This window comes from Nuphar pumila, chromosome 11 (genome assembly GCF_984573655.1).
Source record: "Nuphar pumila chromosome 11, dmNupPumi1.hap1.1, whole genome shotgun sequence".
NCBI classification, from domain to species: Eukaryota; Viridiplantae; Streptophyta; class Magnoliopsida; order Nymphaeales; family Nymphaeaceae; genus Nuphar; species Nuphar pumila.
In genome coordinates, this window is record NC_143259.1 from 84,247,976 (window position 1) to 84,269,659 (window position 21,684).

Sequence of the window (21,684 nt, forward strand, 5' to 3'; positions counted from 1 at the left end):
CCAAAAATCTCGATCCGATACCTCATCCCGCAACCGCTCATAAACCCTATTCTTTACCTGAAAAATAGTAAATTAATTGGAATTAGACTACCACGTCTAAGTAGGAAAACTGTAACTCTTAATGCAGGTATATCATGAGTCCAGTATGAGATGTAGGTGTCATAAGTGATTTTCAAAATATACATAAGCAAGTAAGCAACAACAGAAATCAACAGTCATATACAGGAGCACGTAAACAATTATGCAATAACAATAACTGAACAGGTAAGACATAGTATGCAACATTAATAAGCAAGTGAGGTAGGCGATGCAACAGCAATAACAATAACATGCATAACTTTCATGTAATAGTTCAATCACCTCGTATTTACCCATTTCAGGATTTCAGATCATTACAATTTCACAATATAAAGCATACTGAAAAATATGCAAATGTCTCTTTAATGACTCTATCACAGTGATACCTAACTGTTCTAATTAATGTTTATATTTTCTTATCCCACGGGTACACGTGGGCCAAGGCAACCATCTCAGAAGAAAACGTTCGGGGGTATATTATTCAAGGGTATTTTATTAACCCGAACATTTTAACTGAGACTGAAAATCCTAAGGGAGCGGTCAGTGACCGAGAGAATCTCCCAAAGGCCAAAACCAAAACAGGATGCATCCCTAACTTCTGCAGAAGAACAAAGAGCTACCACCTAGGACATATTGGTAGTCCGGGTCCCTAACTCTGAGGACTGGGACCAACGAGTCGCTTTACGCTCGAAACCAAAACACATGTCCCCAGAGTTTTCTACCACCTACCCTCTCTAAGGTAAGCCCAAGAACTGAGTGGGTTAAACTTTTCATTTAATTAATTTTCCAAAGTTCAGGGGCATTTCCCCAAAACTATCTCCTACCATCCTAGTAGTAGGTCCCCAACCTTAGTCATTTTACCAAGGCATACACCAACCCGTACGCTTCCATGTTGATTGCATGTTCCCACTCAGAGTGCTCTGGCGCCTTTAAGCCAGCTGAGCACAAAAGCCCCGGTACCTTTAAACCAGTCAGGCCACAGAAATTAAATTTAAGATTCTCATCAGTGTTATCATTATTACCCAGAATGTTTCAGTACCTTTGAACCCTCAAGCACCAAGGCCCCGGTACCTTTAAACCAGTCGGGCATACAACATTTATGTGTAAGTTTTTATCACTTCTATTGCCATAGCACACAAGCTAATAGCCCAAGTACCCACATCAGCTAATCAATCCAATAAAGTTCATTAGGCAAGGTTTTCCCAAATGCCTGTCTCGCGGAAAGGTACATGTCCACATGTCACTAGGTACACCATTATGTGTTTGGAACCAATATAATACCCTCATTCCTTAAACACAGCTATCATGAGCTTAAGCCTTAAAATTACACTTTCGAATACATGTTGCATAAGCAAAACATATCATACATTTTATAACAAAAGGCAGTAGAAGCACATGGCATTTCATATAAATCAGTCGCAGCACTAGAGAAACCCAAAAGAATGAAATTTGGAGAAACCTATGGAGCCCAACGTCAACTAAGTACAACAGGAACATTTTGTCATATACATTCCAAGTTTACATGATTTCATGATTCTAACCTCAGAGACACTTTGGGATAGAAACTTTCTGTGTGGGATATAATTTCAATAAGCATGCACTCACCTGTTTCCAATGTAACATCCTACTAGATTAGGTTACATTTCATATGCTCCAGCACATTGAACAAGGACATATTTAATAGCATATTGCAATATCAACTGAACAAGACATACAGGAGAATGTATCTCAAATATCCACAACTAGGAGAAGTAAACGAACTGGTGTAACCTAATACAAAACCCATAGTCAACGTTATTGTAATCGAGTGAAGTCCCTTTCTATTGTTTCAAGAAAAATCAGGTATGTGAAAGCAATGGTTCAACAAAAAACCCGAATGGTAAAAGTAGGTCATATTGTTGCACTAAAATCAGTGTTGTGCCTACGGTTTGACTATATTTAACCAGAGGATAACCAGGTATGCTGGTCCAAGTATCACAGGGTATAATAATCAGAATATAATAGGGTATACATGTAATATTACCTGATCAGCATATCACCTGGTGATCCATTAACATGAACTGGTAAGCATGTACCAATGTATTCAGTTATTACTAACTGATTAACGAGGCATGCTGTAAATCATAATTTTGTTTTTCATAGCCATGTTACGGTTTCTTTTAAAATGAGATAGACACAATCGGCCAACCTAAACATGCTATGTTTTACAAAATGAAACAGTCAACATCGGCTAATGGAAATTAACATAATCAGGTTATATTTTTCAGAAGAAAACACATGTTGCATAAGAGCCTAAGTTAATTCCAAAATCCGATACAGAGTTTTAACATCATATGTATTTATAAAGACCTATAAGTGTTTAGTTTATAATCCTCAACTCAATTTAACCAACCTATGAGGCATTTCAAACTCAAGTCATAATATATACTTTTGTCAAGGATATGCAGATTAGAAACTATCAATAAAGTCAATTCGCGAGGCTGGTCAAATTATACACCATTCTATTGACCTGAATTGAGCATAAGGATGCCATATTTTACAAGTGAAACAATCATGATCGGTTAGCAGAAATTAATTTAACATGCTTATAGTCTCAAAATGAACAGACACAAGAATCGGTTAACAGAATTTACTATAAGCTATACGTTCAGAATGAAACCGACACCTTCGGCTAACCAAGAATTAACCTAGGGATGAAATGTGTTACTAAATAAAACTAACATGATCGACCAACCGAACTCACATCAACAGGGTATGTGTGTTATGCGATAAGACTAACATGATCAATCAACAGGGATTTCATCAGCATGATAAAGCATACAAAAATTTCAACGTTTCCTCCACCTAAATTCTGTCATCTAACCCCAAGAATCGAAACCCCAAATCTGAGGTTATCAAATACAAGAAATCTGAACCCTACGGCAGGGGCGATCCAGTGCTTCAACCGAAACCCCAAATCGATCGGATTTGGGATTTTCCCGGTTAGGGTTATGCAAGAACCCACAAATCGATGGAATCAGATATTGCCGAGTTAGGGTTTGGCAAGAACCCACCCCAAATTCGATACTTAGGCTTTTTCCGACAGCCAAGAATATGCATGCCAACCACAGGTTTTCGCCTTGACCAACCCCATCACACCCAGACTAATTCAATATCCAGCAAGAAGAGATACAGGAATCCTACTTGTTTCGGCGCTCATAAGTTGCTGTTGCAGAAGGAGGGCCGCCGGCTCCGGTGAGGGTGGTTGTTGCAGCGAGACATCGGGAGTCGAGGAAGTATGCGAGGGAAGGGGAATCGGCAGCAACACTGCTGACTGCTGGAAAGGAAACGGGAGGGGAAGAGCGCAGGGTGTTGGCTGAGGCCGTCAGTGAGCGAGAGGCCAGAGAGTGCAGGGGTGAAGGCCTCCCCTCACCCTTGCGTGATTTTAAGGGTGCGGGAGGGCGTTGATCAGGAAACCCTAGCAGAAATAGGAAGAGGGAGAGCGGCGCCAGGGGGAAATTTTAAAAGAAACCCCTGGCCATGCGAGTTTTAACCCTAACGGGTTGGCAGATCCGGGTCGGATCCGGAGCCGACCCGGGTCCAAATGTATGTGTGTGTGTGTTTTTACCTTTTTTTTTTGCGCACCACTGTTGCGGGTTTGGTTTGACCGAACCCGTGACCCGCGAACCATCACAGCTGGGTCCAGGTTTGGGCATGTCCGGGTCCACCAGAGGATCCAAACCCGTTTTAAAACGTTTAACTTATTAGATATTTAAGTTTTTTTTTAAAATGTAACCCTAATAAAATTCAGTGGATTCAGTTACATTATTATGGATCCCTACCAACTTATTATGGATCCAAAGTCCATTCGGTTTCGCAAGTCCCCTTACTAAATCCGGATCCATGGATCCAAAATTTTGATCGTGGGTCTAGACTTCGCATAAGATACTACGGATCCCATGAAAGTGTTATAGATCCGATATTGAAATTTTATCATTAAAAATTTGATTTAAACTTCGAGGATCCAATCCATTTAACCAACGTCTATTATTAACTATTCGATTTAAGGTTCGTGGTCCGATATCTAAGATCCGAGTGGAATATCGGAGTTCTAAACAGGATATTTGGGATCCAACATTGAAGATCCAAATAGGTTATCCAAGATCCAATTACGAATAAATAATTAAAACAATAAAATATTCTTGTATCACCTTAATGACTTAAAATCTAAGTTTATTTATCTGATAAAAATCGCAGGTATTACACCGGCGAATCAGCAGGGGTCGAGCCCCTGCCGACACCGGCGAATCGGCAAGGGTCGAGCCCCTTGCCGTCAGCACAAAAGCGACAGAGGTCACGCCCCTGCCGACATCACCGAGGTGGCAGGGGGCTAGCCCCTGCCAAAGAGAGATGAATCGGGGCGGCAGGAGCCATCAGCCTCCTGCCGACCCCTACGCAGGTCATGGCAGAGGGGAAAGTGACAGGGGGACGACCGACCTCCTGTCGGTCGCCCGATCTCCCACAAGGAAGAGAAAGGGGGTCCGCAGGGGCCATTGGCCCTTGCCGGCACTCCAGCGCACCCCAAAAGAGAGAAGGGGACGACAGGGGCCCTGTAGGCCCCCTGTCGGGTCTCCAATGGGCAAGGAGGGCGGTGGGAGGGCGCGGCAGGGGCTGTGCGCCGCCTGCCGACGTCCTGGCGAGGTGACAGAGAGAGATGGGAGGGGGAGGAGGAGAAGGTGGAGTGGCGTACCTAGGAGGCGGTGGTCGGCGTCGGCGCGGGGCGCAGCGATGGCAACGGTGGCGAGCACAGAGAAGGAGGAGGCGGGGTCGTCGCGAGGGGATCGAGGGCGGTGCTGGTGGCGTGCGCAGGGAAGGAGGAGGCGGCACAGGGGGGCGAAGGGCTGTGTGCCTTCCCCCGCCCCCCTGCAGTGCTTTTAAAAGCCTCAGGGTGGGCGATGAATGGGGAAACCCCGATGGTTTCCCTAATTCTTCCGAAAACGAAGGTGGAAGGGGGGGGGTGCTCAGGAAGAGGATTTAAATCCTCTTCCTGAGTCCTGTTATTAAAACCCTAATGAAGAGGGGCCCGGGTCGGGTCCGGACCCGACCCGGCCCGGGTCCAATAAATTTTTTTTTTTTTTAAATGCGGGTTTTACACCTACTCCTTATCGATAAATGATTGGGGCACTAACTTATTTGACAATTACCCAACCTGACATTTCTCATGTAGCGCATACAGCAAGCCAGTTTCAATATTTTCCTACAAGTGTGCACATGAGTGATGTTATGCAGATTATTAGATATTTACAAAATTCAAATTCTAAAAGACTTAATATCTCCCTCCTTCCCACTTAAATTAATTGCATATACGGATTCTGACTAGGAAGGAGATCCCAATGATAGACGATCAACTATGGTTTTTTGTATGTATATAAGTGATTCACTATTAGTATCTTGAAAATACAAGAAGCAACAAGAAGTGTCCCTATCATCAACAAAAGCTGAGTACTACGCCATGGCTGTAAAACCCGTCTCTTTTAAAAAACAAAATCGGATTCGGATCCATAGGGGGGGGGGGCTCTCCTTTTACGCAAAAAGAGCCCCCCTCTCTCTCTCTCCCCGATACCCCTAGACCCCCGCTCTCCTCTTCTCTCTCCCTTTTCCTTTTTCCAACCACACCCCAGAGCCGACCTCCTCCCGTCGTCGGCAACCTCCTGCCGACCCCGCCTCATGTGAGCTCCCTGCTCTCTCTTTTCTCGTTTCGCAAGGGAGGGGGCGCCGCCCCGCCCTGCTCACTCTCTCTCTCTCTCTGTTTTTGTTTAGCAGGGAAGGGATGCCGCCCCTCCCTGCTCGTTTTTTTGTTTTTGGCCGATGGGCAGAGGCACAACCCCTAGCCCCTTTGTTTTTGTTTTTGGCCGGCGGGCTGGGGCGCAACCCCTGACCTCCCTTTCTCTGACAAGTCGACGGGCAGGGGTGCAGCCCCAGCCCCCTTCTTTTTTTCGTCCGTCAGGCAAGGGCGCAACCCCTGCCCTCCCTTTCGCTGTCAAGCCAGCGAGCAGGGGCGTAGCCCCTGCCCTCCCTCCTTCACTCTTTCTTTATCAGTTGGCAAGGGCGGCACCCCTGCCCTCTTCGCTGCTGGGCTCGGCCTAACCCAAGCCAGGGTCGGGTTCCGTCCCTTGCGACCCAAACGCAATGCCAGCGTGTGATTCCCTATTTTCTATTTTTTCACAGTACGAGAAACCATTTAGTGCACCCCATCGGCAGAACGGACTCCACGCGCGCACCGAGGCCCGCGCCACTTATCTCCTGGAACCGTCAACAAAACCGACAATCTCCGAGGTAGGGAAAAGTTGCACGAAGAACAAAGAAAAGACTGCTAAAACTTGTAAATAAACATATATATATATATATATATATGTATGTTTATTTACAAGTTTTATACGCTTTTAACTCAAGGATGCAGTTTTGCAATCCTTGTCATTTTTCCTTTATGTCATTTACTTTTTCATCGCGTTTTTACGTGCACAAGCTTCTGCATATGCATTTATTTAGCTCGATATGTGGTTTCACATATCGAGCATTGCTTTATGTCATTTACTTTGCCGCTGTGCTTTTTCGTGCACAGGCTTCTGCTTATGCATTTATTTAGTTGATGTATGGTTTCGTACCTCGTGCACTACTTATGCATTGTTTTCGCTCGAGGTATGGTTTCTCACATTGGGTCATGCTTTATGCATTGCCACCATGCTCTAATGTGCACAGGCTTGTGTTAATGTGATATATGTATTGTATGTACATATTCGTAAGATACGCAGTTTGTGTACTCTGTCTAATCCTATATCAAGGTTGTCCTTTTCAAAAGACGTAGATTTTGCGCATGCGCGACAATGCCTTAAAGAAAAAGGGATTTCGTGCAAAAATTTGGTATTCAAGTATACGTAGTTTTGAAAAGCAAAAATTGAAAAACGGCTAAGGTCGGGGATTTCTTCTGAGAAATCCACACCCTTTTTATCGTAAGCAGTATCACTAGACATGTGTTGCATGTTGATACTACAATAATTAGATGAGAGATTCGTGGCGATCTCGTAAAGTGCAAACTGCATAATAATATAAAAGTGGTAATCACGCAAATAGTGATAATCGCCTTCACAGGCAAGATGTTCGAATGGGTTCAACGAACAAGAGCATGTAGAATGGGTCGTCAGTTAAAATAAAACCTAACGCACCCATTCACCTCCTTGGTTCCGTCAAGGAAGAGGATAGGATGGTACAGAAACTTCGATTGACAGGTTGTTAACAACTACGCTCCTCAAGTAGCAATTGACTCGGTGTCCCCAGTCATCGAAGTTAGGGAATGGGACTATCGAATATTATCCTAAGTGATAAACCCCTTAAACTTCCGCTTTGCCACGAATGCCTTTAGGGAATTCTCTCTCGGTCACCCACCGTCCCCTTAGGAGCAGACTCAACTAGTTCCCTAGGTTATCAAAATACAAAGAATAATAGGCCCCCGGGAAAAACTCAATTGTTTCTACGTTTCTCCTCTGCGTACCCTCAAGACAGTTAATATTGAAACAAAGTTATCCTGATTATTTTATTTATTTCAAACTGCTTATCATGTATAGAATCTTGTATGCAAATCATGTATATAGTCATGTATGAAATCAAATATCGGTTAGTACTGTCCTTTTTCTGCTATACTTGTGCACCTACCAGTTTTTCACAAATCTGACACATTTTATGGGCGCAGATGATGATTAGAGTTAAGTGACAGGCGATGGCGTGATTGTAAGATGGCTTCGGAATCTCATTGTTTCTTCTAGTTCTCGCGTCCTGGACATGCCCCTTTGGGCCTAATGTTTTGTACACAGTTTTTTGCGCAAAATCCCCTTTTTGTATAAACTGAAGTTTCTTTCTATACTCATGGTTTTAATGGTTGATTCGTTGATGTTTGTCCGTAGTAATGCACCCAAGGTTTGCCTACTTATTATTTTCAAAAGTCATTTCCGCTGATCCACTATGTCAAAACCTTGAAAAAGAAAAATTTTCAGTCTCTTTTAAGTTTCTCAAAAAAGTTTACAAGTTCAAAATTTTGGGGCATTACAATGGCTACCACAACATTTGAAATCATGTGGTTGAGAAGGTTCTTGGAAGACATAGGGGTGTATATGCAATCAACTTCAAGGTTATGTTGTGACAATAAAAACACCATCTAGATAGTTGTCAATCACAACATAACCTTGAGGGTGATTACATATACATCCCCATGTCTTCCAACAATTTTCTCAACCACACGATTTCAAATGTCGTGGCACTCAACATAACCTCAAGGTGACTGAGGAGGTGATCCCAACAATAAGCACTTAACCAAGAGTTTTTGTAATTTTCTAGGTGAATCTTTGATTTCGTGGAGGTGCAAGAAGCAACAAAAGGTCTCACTTTCATCAACAAAAGTTGAAACTGCTCTCATGTAAAGATAAGTAGGAGCGTGCTGAAATTGACTAGTTGTGTATATCGTGTGCTATATCAGGTCTAGTTATTAAGAGGTAAGTGCTGTAATAAGTTGTTTGTAAGGAGTAGGATCCTCAAGAGATTCTCCATCATCAATTCACATCTTGGTTTGACAACCTCAGATGTATAAACTCCCTTGTCATTTGTGATTCTAAACCTGAAGACAATGTCAAAAGCAAATTTAGTCTGAGATAATAAATACCCTCTAGGAGCGTAAGCAACTTTAATTCCTAAGAAGAATCTTAATAAACTAAAATCAGTCATTTCAAAATGGTTTTTGAGAAGTTTTTTAATGTTTTCAACTCCCTGTTTATCAGCTCCAGTGATAATCATATTGTCCATATAAAGGAGAAAAATAATAATACCTGCATAAAAAATCTTAACAAATAAGACAATATCAGTCAAACAAGTTCTAAATCCAATATCAAGCATAACATGATTAAACCTATCATACCAAGCTTTGGTGACTATTTAAGGCTAAAGAGCTTTATCCAAACGAAGAACTTTACTCTTAGGGATATATACACCAGGTGGTGCCTCCATATATACTTCTTCAACTAAGTTTTCATTAAGAAAGACAATTTTGACATCCATTTGAAATATAGGTCATTTTCTAACATAGGCTACAACTACTAAGGTCCTAACTGTGGTCATCCTGGCAATTGGAGCAAATGTTTCTTCATCATCTATGCCATACTCTTAAGAATATCCCTAGACAACTAATCAGGCTTTATACCTTTCAAGAGTGCCTTCATTCTTGGTTTTAACCTTATATACCTATCTACAACCTATAGGTTTCATTCCTTGTGGAATATCTTGAATAGTCCAAGTACTAGCCTTTTCTAAAGCTTATAATTCCACCCTTATGGCTTCTACTTAATCAGAATGTTCTTTGACTTGAGCATATGTTAAAGGTTATACGAATGTATTAATGCAATGAATGCCTTGTAGTTGGGAGAAAAAGAGTCATAAGACAAACTTCCTGGGTGATTTACAGATTCTGGGTAAACTAATTTGTACTTCAGGTTGATCAGAATATTTCTCGAGTGCACATGGATGATTTGGATCCTCATGCATAGAGTATCAGAAATAGTTCTTGTCCCTATGGAATTGCTCTTCACTAATCACATCTTCATGGTTTTGTTCTTTATCTATCATATCACGACCAACATCACGGTCACAACTATCATTATCATATTTTGAAATCAAATGAAATAAAAAGGAATACTCAATTACTTCTTTAGTATTTTCAAAATCAAAGAAACTTTTCTTTTCTAAGAAGGATACATTTCTTGAAAGATATAATTTTTTATTCTTAAAATCAAAGCACCTTTAGCCTTTTTGGTTATTTGTATAACCTAAAAAAGCACAATGAATGACACAAGGAGAAAGTTTATCATTTTTTTAGTAAAAACAAAGCATTTGCACCCAAAAAACTCTTAATCTAGAGTAATCAGGAACTAATTTAACAAGTTTTTCAATTGGTGTCATATTTTTCAATAAAGAAGATTGCATTTTGTTAATGAGATAGGTAGCAATTAGTAAGGTTTTCTATTAGTAAGGTTCTAATAGTTTTCATAATGTGTGTGTTTTTGTTCGGACAAACCATTTTGTTATGGTGTGTGAGGACAAGATCTTTGATGTGTGATACTATGTAAACTGAGATAATCCTTAAATTCTTTTGATAAAAATTCTCCCCTTGAATAGGTACGAAAAATAAAAATATCATTTCGAAACTTATTTTTGACAAAGTTGTGAAATATTTGAAAATGTAAAAAACTTCGGATTTATGTTTAAGAAAGTAGATCCAAGTGTGCTTAGAAAAGCCATCAACAAATATGACACAGTATGTGTATCCACCTTTTAATACGACTAGTGCCGGATCCCAAACATCTGAATGTATTAACACAAGTGGTCTAGAAGAAACAAAAGTTTTGTCATGAAATGATAACCTCTTCATTTTACCAAGAATACAATCTTTACAAGCAAAATTTTCAAAATTACAAAATTTTTTCAAACTTAGAAAATATTGGATTTTAGATATATTAAGATGACCTAGTCTTTTGTGCGAGCTCCCAACGACTCTATGGTTAAAGACCATCAAGCCCATAAAAAAAAAGAAAATACAAAAAATAAAAAATAGAAAATAATTACAAAACAGTCTTTATAGGACAGACCTAGATACAAAAATAAAAAAAACTAAAATGCCCTTGATGGGCATTAGTTATTACAACAAATATATATATATATATATATATATATGTATATTTATTATATTATGAATATATATACACATATTTTAACAAACATAAGGGCACTGCTTAGAGAAGCCTAGTTATAATTTTTCATTTAGCTATTGGCACCTCCTTTTAACCAAAAGAACATTGAAAGCCAAGGATGTTGCATAAAGCAAATGTTATTTGATAGGCAAACACAAACTCCAAATAATGGAATCTTCAAGCACAAGGTGGATGCCTTTAGGAACATACGTGTTTTGTTTTACCTATCAAGCAAGGAAGTTTTTCAGTCTGTTATTATCTACTCATAGCAAAATATTTTGAATTAGCTTGGCAGAGATATTCCTATTACTATGACTTCAGAGTGTGGAGGGCTCAAGCCAAGGTATGTGAGTGATCCCTTGTCAATGCCATCAAGGTATAATCAAAGTGGTCGTCCTTAGATGTAGGCGCACGGGTGGCCACCAGGACTCATCATCACCCACAAGGCACAAGACGCTGTCCATCATCTTAGCAGCCAACATAGGTTTGGCAAGAGTTATCCAGGTTCACAATAGCACAACTGTGTGTGTAGCAAGACAGCCGTAGGGAACACCACAAGATTTACAAAGAATAGCCTGACATAGCAGACATACCATGATACTCAAAAACAATGACTAGCATGCAGCATAACAAATTTTACTACACATGTTGGTACAAGATTATCTCTTGAACATGACCAGGATACTTATATTATACGAATATCCAATGATATATCAAAGTTGTAAATTATGGAAATCTCAAGACCAATTCAGGCCAATGTACCAATATAAAAAAAAATAACTTACTTGAAGATTTCTCAATCGTACACCAAGATTCATCAGAAAAGGGTCCACAATATCAAAAGAAGATGATTCAAGAATCTGAGATGGCAGGATAATCCCAAATAAGACCAGGCATTTGAGAATAAAACAAAATATAAACCAGTATGAAAGCAAAGCAACTTTGTTTTGACAAATCCAGCAATCTAACAAAATTAGAAAAAAACTTTAACATAGCACCCACCACAAGTAGACACTGCACCGCAGTAAATGCAACCAACTCATCAAAATCCTCGAGTAGGGCAACAATCAACTCAAGAACTTGGGTTGCATAGTGAAGTGCATGGAGGCCAGGTATCTGAAACAAATTTGAGGTAAAGAACAAAAGCAGTAAGTGGGTGAGACGACAAACTAAAAGCAAGCACAAAATGATGAATATGACTAAAACCAAATGATAAAAGTTCTTGTAAGAGAAGAACAGCTCTGAAATGCCATTTATGACAAATCGGAACAAATACCCCAAGACACTTGAAGACAAGTGAAGCAATGGAAAAAATCATAAAATGATAAATGAAAAAATTTTATATAATCAATCATACAGACATCAAATCATAAGGGAATAGGTGAAAAAGTTTCAAGCTGAAAATTGAAGAAGTTGAAAGGGATTGATTGCAAGATAGGTCCATTCACACCTCAGAACTGAAGCACACAAAAGCCCGGCCCATGGCGGGCTGGGCAATGCCCACCCCTATAAAGAATCTTGATAACATAGAAACATCACATTAGCAAACACACAATAAGCACCAAAAGTTCTTAAAATAATATACAGAACCGTGATGCCATAGAAACATCACGTCAGGAAACACATAATAAGCACCAAAGATATTGGAGATCAAGCATACAGATATCTGAAAATGCATAGTAGACAGTCTCAGTTGGAAATTGAAAATTAATGGAAAGAAACTACTATGAAATACAAATCCGCAAAATAATATCACATTACATGTGAAGCTCCATCATTAGAATTTGGACAACAATGAGAAAATGATCATAGTTACAACACAAAACAAAGATGAATGTGGAAAGCATAGGATCAGTTGACCTGAACAAGTCCTTTCAAACAAAGCCGTCTAACAATAGGTGATTCATCTGCAGCATGCAAAGACATCGACTCCACTAATTGCTCCAGTAAGGAACCAAATCCGTCACTGCATTGTTACCAAATTTCAAGCATAAGAAAGTATGCTAATAAGATTTATGTTTACCACGATTACCACAATATTAGGTTGACCATGTAAACACAAGGGTGCAACTAATCACATAAAATCATATATAACACATTTTTGAAAGTGCACACAGTGTTAAGAAAAGAACTACAGCTACTCATGATTAGTTGGAAATGGACATGCACTTTAAAAGTAAATAGATGCAAATAACATTAAATTTCAAATTATTGTTTGAAAGAAAATTATCCGGAAAGAAAATTCAGTATAATAGTTGTACAATATCAATGATGATCGAATTCATTATAGCATCACATCTGCTACAAGGCATGACACACACCTAAGCAATTAGAGAATGGTACATACAATGGAGTTGTTAAATTGTATATATATATATATATATATATATATATATATATATATATATATATATATATAACGCTTGTGAATTTTGTCACATGAATAAACCTGAATTTTTATGGCCGAAATGTTATATAGGGGTATTTTTATTTTTGAATTTGATTTTTATTAGATCCCGGATATTTTATTTGGATCTTCGATATCGGATCCCTGATTTCTTATTTGGATATCTGATATTAGATCCCGGATAATTTACTTGGATCTTCGATATTGGATCCCTGATATCTTATTTGGATATCTGATATTAGATCCCGGATATTTCATTCGGATCTTCGATATCAGATCCCTGATATCTTATTTGAATTCTGATATTAGATCCCGGATATTTTATTTGGATCTTTGATATCGGATCCCTGATATCTTATTTGGATATCTGACATTAGATCCCGAATATTTTATTTGGATCTTTGATATCGCATCCCCGACATCTTAATTGGATTTTTATATTGGAATCACGTTAGTTCATTTGGATATTTGATATTGGATACATGACATTTTATTTGGGTCTTTAATATTGAATTCTTAATATCCTATTTGGATCACTGGTATTGGGTCCACGATATTTTAATCGGATATCGGATTTACGGATCTTCTAATTCGAGTCCCAGAAAATCTAGATTTTTGTACGGACCCGGATAGTCCTAATATGGATCCAAAAACACAAATGGATCATGGATCCTTGTTGAATAGATCCAATCACTAAAAAAAAATGCGACTCTTGCTTGGTAGGAGCTGTTAGTGCACGCCATCACATGTTGGGGGCGTTGCAAGTTCAAACCTAAAGGGGTACATCGTATAGTGAGTGGGGTCGGTGTTGAACCCCAGTTGAACAAACATATATATATATATATATATATATATATATATATATATATATATATATATATATATACAACTTAAAAGGGGGGGGAGGGCGTGGAGTTCCCCATTCACGCATGCTGGAGATAAAGAGGGGAACCGAACCCCTCTAACTCCCCTCTTTTCCCCCTCTCACCCATGATCCCTCTCTCTCTCACGATCTCTCATCCCTCCCTCTCACTCGCTCTCCCCATTCTTCTCTAACTCCCTCCCTCACGATATCCCTCTTGTAAACCCATAAACCCCCGCTCACGCATCCAGTCTTTCTTCTTTCGTGAATCCATCACCCGGTATTCTCCTTCTCCCCTACACGATTTTGAGGAGATTTCCTGTAAAGTTGCTGCTGTCACAAGGAGGGAACAAACAGGGTGCTTTCGGTTTAACGCTGAGGTAGAGTTCTATGCCTTGCTATGTATGGGGTTTCAAGGCTGTCATAATATGGATGCAATATTGCATACCAGAAATTTTCTGGTGTATCTGGTGTTCTCCTCATGCTTCATATGCATAACTGTTTCAAGCCAAGATCAATTTCTGTGTGCTGCAAAGGCTCATTTGTCTGATCTTGGCTTCTTTTGAGGTTCTAAATTGCATTTATTTTTGCATCATTAGTGCTATTTGTTTGGAAAAATAAAATTGATTTGAACAGCTTAAATAAAGGGCTACTATTAGTCTCATCTATTTGTATTGTCTGATATTTTGTTCCTGTTCTGGATTACATATATACACGCTTCATGAAATGTAATAGCATATTGACAGTTGAAGGTATCAAGTTTTCCAAGCAAAACATTGTGCACTTGTGTAATCTTGTTTTTGTTCTCTATGGAACATGTTTCTTTCATGAACTGCTTCTGCTTTTATTTTGGAGATTTGTATTTTCATAATCTCATCCTATTTATGGCTGTTGCTACTGTTGGAACAAAAGATTAGGGTTTTATCATTATTTTACCATAGTAATCTACTTGATGAAACTTTTTTTATATGCTAGTATGCAGCCTTCGTCGGATTACTTGATAATCTATTTTGTCAAGCATCCTTAAATGCACTTGACATATAAATGGTCAAGTAAAATTGATGTCTGATCTACATGATGCTGTGTGAAGATACTTCTCTCATTGGATATCAAATTCAAATTCTATTACCATTGGAAGCTTAAAGTTTCTTGGAAAGGATGTAGGCTGCAAATTTTCTTATTGAATGGCCAAAATTGTCCATATAAAGTTGTTTTCTGTGTGTCTCACTGGTTTGTCAATGCCCCTAGAAAGACTATTATCTGGTCAGTGGATTGAGATTGGGAATAGGTTAATCTAGAAGATTTAGGTACAATGTGCTCAAGCTATGCATTTGGATTGGTTTTAGCTAGTGCCTTGTGGTTTTCACTTAAAACCAACGTACTTGGGTTGGTTTTACTGACTCTTACCATTTTTAGTTCAACCAAATCTTTGTGCCAATGCACATCAGCTTAAACATTCTAAGATATGATATGTAGCTCACAAAATCTGACACTTGAGATTCCGTGGCACAAAACAGTTCACATAGCTTATTGACTGAATTATGGTCACACGTGATTCATGGAATTAGGAAGCTTAAATAACCTCTAAATGCAAATCTTTGCTCTTGTATGTGAAAAAACACTCAGAGAGATTCTTGCAATGCGTGATTAATTAGTTTCTATCATTTGAGTTGACCTTGGGTGTTGTCTACACGATGGTCTGACGAATTTGGTATTATTAGAGTATTTTGTTTGCTGATCAAAATTTTTTGAAAAGAACTCAAGTTGTGCAATTTTCCTTTTGGATGTTTCAGTAATTATCTAATCTGGATGCCATGATGCTCCAGTTTTAAAGAGTAGATTTCTCAAGTCTGTTAAGGTGTGGAGTAACAATGGTGCATAACTAGCATGTGTCAAGTTTGTATCCGAAGTGACTGGTTTTTCATTGTGCTTTCAACTGTAAATGTGTCTTACTCATGAAACTTTAATACAACATGAATGCTTAGTGACTGTGGAGTTTATGTCCTCTGCAATTCTTGCTTATATAAAATTTTAAAACTGCATAGATGCTGTGTTATGCCATCTGCAACTCCTGCTCATATGAAATTTTAATACAACATTGATGACTTAGTGACAGTGAAGTTTATGTCACCTGAAATTCTTGCTTATATGAAATTTTAAAACTGCATTGATGCTTAGTGACTGTGGAGTTTAAGACTTTAAGCTACCTGCGATTCTCGCATATATAAGTCTGATTTTCTTTTCTTCTTTCATCAAAGGGCTGAATTTGATATCCCTCTTAGTGATTTGAAAAAATGTCTTAAATCATCACAATAGAACCTAGAAATCAGATACAACCTGAACCAATAATGTGCATAATCTGTGTTGCATTAAGCATGACGTGTCAAACTTATTGAATTTAAAGTTTAACTAGCATATGCTTGATTTGCTCATGAGATTTGAAAATATTGCCCCTTATGCTTACATGAACACGTTGAACCTAGAAGTGTTGCGGAGTATGCAGAGTCATGTTTGATGAATTCGACCTTCTTTTATGACCAAGTATAACAGAGTAAGCAAAAGTGGGCTCATATATGAGCCTGTGGTTCGGGTGAACCATCGTGGTGCCATATAAGCAAGGGTTATGTCATTATGTGTGCATTGGTCGTAATGATGTGGTAATTGTTGAAATAGAGCATACGCATGGATCTGGATCCAGATCCATACGCACGTCAATAAAACACGCACAATGTTGTTTCATTAATGGCATTTCTGTAATATCGTCCCATTGTAAAATTGTTTTTACTTTATAACGATTAGGGCTTGGAGGTTGTGTGTGCTTCAGCTGCCCCAGCCATTGTGCATCTCTCTCTCTATATATATTTTTCTGTTTTTTGTGCAGCATGGACTACGGTAGAGACTTCTCAAGACATCTCATATGGTATCAGTGTAATAACCGGAAAAAAAAATTAGATAAGCTTGGATTCGGGTCGGATCCAGACTCGGACCCGGACCCGAACCCGACCCAGACCCAGACCCAGACCCAATGGAGGCACCGCCTCCCATGTTTTTTGAAGACAGCGAGGCAGGAGTTTCAAAGAGACCCCCCACCCCCTTCTTCCTCTCTTATTCTCTCTCCCCGATACTCATCCTCTTTCCACACGCGTCGACTCGCCGTCGTCGGCAAGCGCAGCCACCAGCGACAGCACCGCCGAAGCCCACCCTTGCCGGCGATAGTCCCCCCTTCTCGTTGTTCCTTCCCTCTCCCTGCTGCGATCTCTCAGCTCATCGAAGGACCCTGGCGCCGGCAGCCTGCTCCAGCCTCCCCTCTGCGACCTCGCCGACGACCCTTCCTCAGGTGACCCCCCTCCAGGTACGCGCCGCTTCTTCCCCTTTCTTTTTCTTTCGTTTTGCTGGCAGGGAGAAGCTCCCTGTGTCGGCGCGATTTTTCGACAAGGGCGGAGCCCTGCCTCTTGTTTTCCCGATAGGGGGCGAGCCCCCCTGCATTCTTTTTGTCTTCCGGCAGGGGGGTTCGCCTCCCTGCCCTCTTGTGTTCGTCGACAGGGGGCGAGGCTCCCTCTGCTTTTGTTATTTCCGGCAGGGGGCTTCCCCTCCCTGCCGCGTGTTTTCTCGACAGGGGGCGAAGCTCCCCCTGCTCTCATGTGTTTTGCCGGCAGGGGGCGCTTCGCCCCATTTTATTTACTAAGGCCTTACCTTCACCCCGTTTTATTTTTATTCTTGGCAAACTTTCGTTGATCACACCGTAGGTTTGAGGGGAAGTGTTAAAATGTATTGTTGTATATTCTCGTACACGTATGTATACCTATATACATATGTATATTTCATTATATATATACATATATGTATATATAATATATGTATATGACTTTTTTTTATTGTAGTAGGTTTGCCCCTATAGGGGCATTTTGGGCATTTCATATGTTTATAATAGGTAGTGCCCATTAGGGGCACTTTAGACCTTTTTTTATATTTTTTTCAGTTTCCAGTTGTTGGAGACTAGCCCAACGGCTAGATTGGCTAGTCTCCATTATTTGTATTCTCTATAAATAGGGGAGTCCCCCCCCCCTCTATTCATTAATGCTTTCTTTGAGCATTTTCTCATCAATAAAATCTTATAATTTTTCTATTGTTCTCTCTTATGATTGCTCTTTGTGAGCTCTTTGTATGCACTTAGTGCTTTTGTATTTTGCCATTGATTGGCTTTTGTATTGTCCCTTAGTGGATTTGTGCTTGTGCACTTATTTTGCACTCTTGTACGCCCTTAGAGGCTTTGTTATTGTATACTTTTGTGTTTCATTACAACTAAAGCCTGGTCTATCAATATTTAAGTCCATTTGGAAGAACCTCAATATTTTTACTTTTTCTTGTTCTAATTGTCACATTTGTAAAAGTCATGAACTTCCTTTAAGAAATTCTAATACATGAGTTTCATTTCCTTTTGGGCTAGTTCATTTTGATGTTTCGGAGGCAGCCCTAGTTTTATCTATGTCCAAACCTTGATAATATAGTAGGTATACTTGGACTTCTTAAAATGGAAGGACCAAGTCTTCTTTTTTTTCTTATTCCTTTTATACTGCTCTCTGTCACCCGCTCACCTCTATCTTTACACTTGTGCTATTGAAGGCACATAACTATTGAGTATAAATCATCTTCTTTTCATATTTTTTAGATTATTTTTTGTTGATCAAACCTTATGAATACAAGGTTTGTTTAGTAGAAAATGAGTTTTGAATCATGTGATTGTGACATGTAAGCAGGTTTTTTAAGGGCTTCAAAAATCAACGGTCCGCAATGCATTCAAATTTCACGACTAAAAAATCATGGCTTTAAATTGAAATAACATGAATCCACAATTGATCCTTAGCAAACAAACCATGTTGAACACATCTATATGGTCATATTGAGTAGGTAAAACTTAAACTTATGATTTCCAGCTCATTAGTTTTGTGCCTTCAATAGCACTAAATATCCATCCTATATATACATACATATATATAGAGTGAGTGGTAGCATAAGAGTTTAATGAAAACGCACTAAATATTCACCCTATATATACATACATATATATAGAGTGAGTGGTAGCATAAGAGTTTAATGAAAACGCACGTGTGCTGAGCGTCCATCGTGCACGTGGTGGACGCTCAATGCACAAACAAAGAAAAAAACACGTTTTAGTGGTGCTTTTGAAGCGGCACTAAAAACATATTTTTTTATACCCAGGGCACCCTGCAGAGGTAGCTAGCAGCGCTTCAAAATTCTGCTAAATGTCATTTATCCTTGTTTGAGCGCTGAGCGTAGCGCACGTGCATTTAGTTTAAGCACCTATGGATTAAGCAGCTACCACTTTTTCTATATATATAAGCTTTACTACATAACTGAATCAACAAGCCAAATCAACTACGACTCTATAAACTCTCCTCTAACATAGTAAAAATTCAGTAGTGTCTTGATCAATTAAAATTACCCAGAAAGTCAAATCAGAATCTTTCCTAGACTAGACTGTTCATAAAACAATTAACCTGAAAAATTCAAGCAGACACCTGCAACAAAAAATAGAATTAAAAGAAACAAAATGGATTTCAGATAATAAGATTATGAAACACACCTATAGCGAACAAACTCTGACAGTGCTGCAGAGGCAGCTTCCCTCTGAAATTTTTGGTTCCAGTTAAGTGCTTTACACAAGATGATGCATATGGGCTGAATCTGTAGATGTTCACCAGCCGAAACATATTCAGTGTGGATGAACAAGAGAAAAAGAGAAGACAATGATCTCTTCACAACAACCCTTAAAACACATGACCGTACTTTATATTTCCCTCCGTCAAACTAAAGAGCTAGACCAAAATAAACACACCTCTTTGGGCCTCTTAATTGCAACACAACTTGCCAAGTCCCGTATAAGTGTAACCCACTTGTCAGCTTCAATTTCTTCCCCATGCCTGGCCAAGATCTACATAGAACATGTGGTTGTAAGACAATTTGTTCACATTAATAAAAATATATAACATATCCTAATTGCAAAAACACAAACAAGAAAAGTGGTATTATATTTTGTTGTTATTTGGATGTACCTTTCCCATTTCAAGATCACCAACACATTCACAGAATGACTGAAAGGTAGGCAATAGAGTTCTGTGGTTAAGGAAAAGGAAAACTTTTTCACATACATCTCAAAATAAAAAAAACCCAAATGATGCATATTTATAATAGAAGAAAATACATGAATACAAATCAATTTAAAGCAGTGTGAAAATATAGGAGTCAGATAAAAATAGATGTGGTTGAATGTAACAAAAATACCTGAGTGGTTGAATGTAACCAACAGATGCCAGGCCATGACAACTTCCTAACTGGAGTATGAGTGTGCAAAGCACTGCACTATAACTTAGCTCTACAGTCCTCTTTCCAGTCTTACCACCACCCCTAATAGCAAGAGTTTGGATAAAAGACATGAAGATGAATGAGCCAAAAAAAAGCATCTTTCAAAACAGATGATGATCAGCATGCCTGAAAAAAGCAGTGAGGGCAAGAAGAGCAGCTTGTGATGCACCATCCCCATCAAGAGATTCATCTGAATGAATGGTGGTTTCTCCTTTCTCGGTCTCTTCTTTGTTAACTGCAAGTTGATTGAGGATAGAAAGCACATGCTCCAGAAACAAAATGGATAGAACTGGTTGTTGTGAAAAAGCCTATGACAGGAAGACAGATATTAAGGTGGGGAAAACAATAAGTGAAAAGAAGGCTTCAGGTCCTTGCAACACTTCTAATTGCACTCACATAGAATGCTTCCTGTACCGGCCAGCCACCTCGTAACCTGGTTATATCCTTTCTAACAATATCCCTTTCAGCTGAAGTTAATACTTCATTGAAAACAATTCCAGAAATTGTATTCTCAGCAAGGGAGCAGATCTTTTGCATATTAAGGAACATCATATATGGAAATCAACAAGATTATAAGAAAGCAATTAATTTGTAAGTACACTTGTGCATGAACTAAACTAGCACGACATGCAAGACGTTTGTATTCTGATTTTATAGTATTACATTAATGAAGCACAAAAGATACAGCGGAGAGAACTTCCTGCCGCAAATTCTTGTCGGAGACACATGCAGTGGCAGAAAGTAAAGACTGGGATATCCTGTTTCAACATCATGAAAGAAACACATAAATGATGATGAGTAGCTTCAACTCTTAAAAAATTAACAGTTTATCAAGAGTCAGCAAAAAGTACCGTGAAATATCAGCTTCAGTTAACACACTTCCCCGTTTTGTTATAAACTCTATGACAGCATGAATTGAACCCAGGGCCGATTGTCTGATCTTATCACAGATAGCACCAACACATCCATAAAGAGTGGCAACAAGCTGCACGTTCAAGGTTATATCAAATATGCATCCATGGATTTTGAATTAACAACACAATGACATGAAAGAGTTCCTCACTTCATCTTTAGTCAGAAGAATACAAACAGAAGAAACAACTCTGTTCAACACCTCTGACTGATCAATGGAAGCATCCTGTGAAAAGAAGGAAAACATTTTTAAAATAGAGCATCATGTGTGGTGT

At 39.1% G+C, this 21,684-nt stretch overlaps 1 protein-coding gene across 1 annotated transcript in view; it reads right to left on the reverse strand.

The window, feature by feature from the left end:
* The window catches only part of LOC149822456 (ARM repeat superfamily protein), a 264,124-nt gene that overhangs the window by 28,773 nt on the left and 213,667 nt on the right, over positions 1-21,684 (reverse strand). The window contains exons 34-45 of the mRNA XM_089981529.1: positions 21,561-21,635; positions 21,349-21,482; positions 21,183-21,255; positions 20,894-21,025; positions 20,624-20,805; positions 20,417-20,539; positions 20,188-20,248; positions 19,971-20,066; positions 19,719-19,819; positions 12,705-12,810; positions 11,847-11,960; positions 11,630-11,704 (exon numbers count right to left, since the gene is read on the reverse strand). Of these exons, the coding sequence (XP_089837655.1) occupies positions 11,630-11,704; positions 11,847-11,960; positions 12,705-12,810; positions 19,719-19,819; positions 19,971-20,066; positions 20,188-20,248; positions 20,417-20,539; positions 20,624-20,805; positions 20,894-21,025; positions 21,183-21,255; positions 21,349-21,482; positions 21,561-21,635 (1,272 nt within the window). The remainder of the gene's footprint in view (positions 1-11,629; positions 11,705-11,846; positions 11,961-12,704; positions 12,811-19,718; positions 19,820-19,970; positions 20,067-20,187; positions 20,249-20,416; positions 20,540-20,623; positions 20,806-20,893; positions 21,026-21,182; positions 21,256-21,348; positions 21,483-21,560; positions 21,636-21,684) is intronic.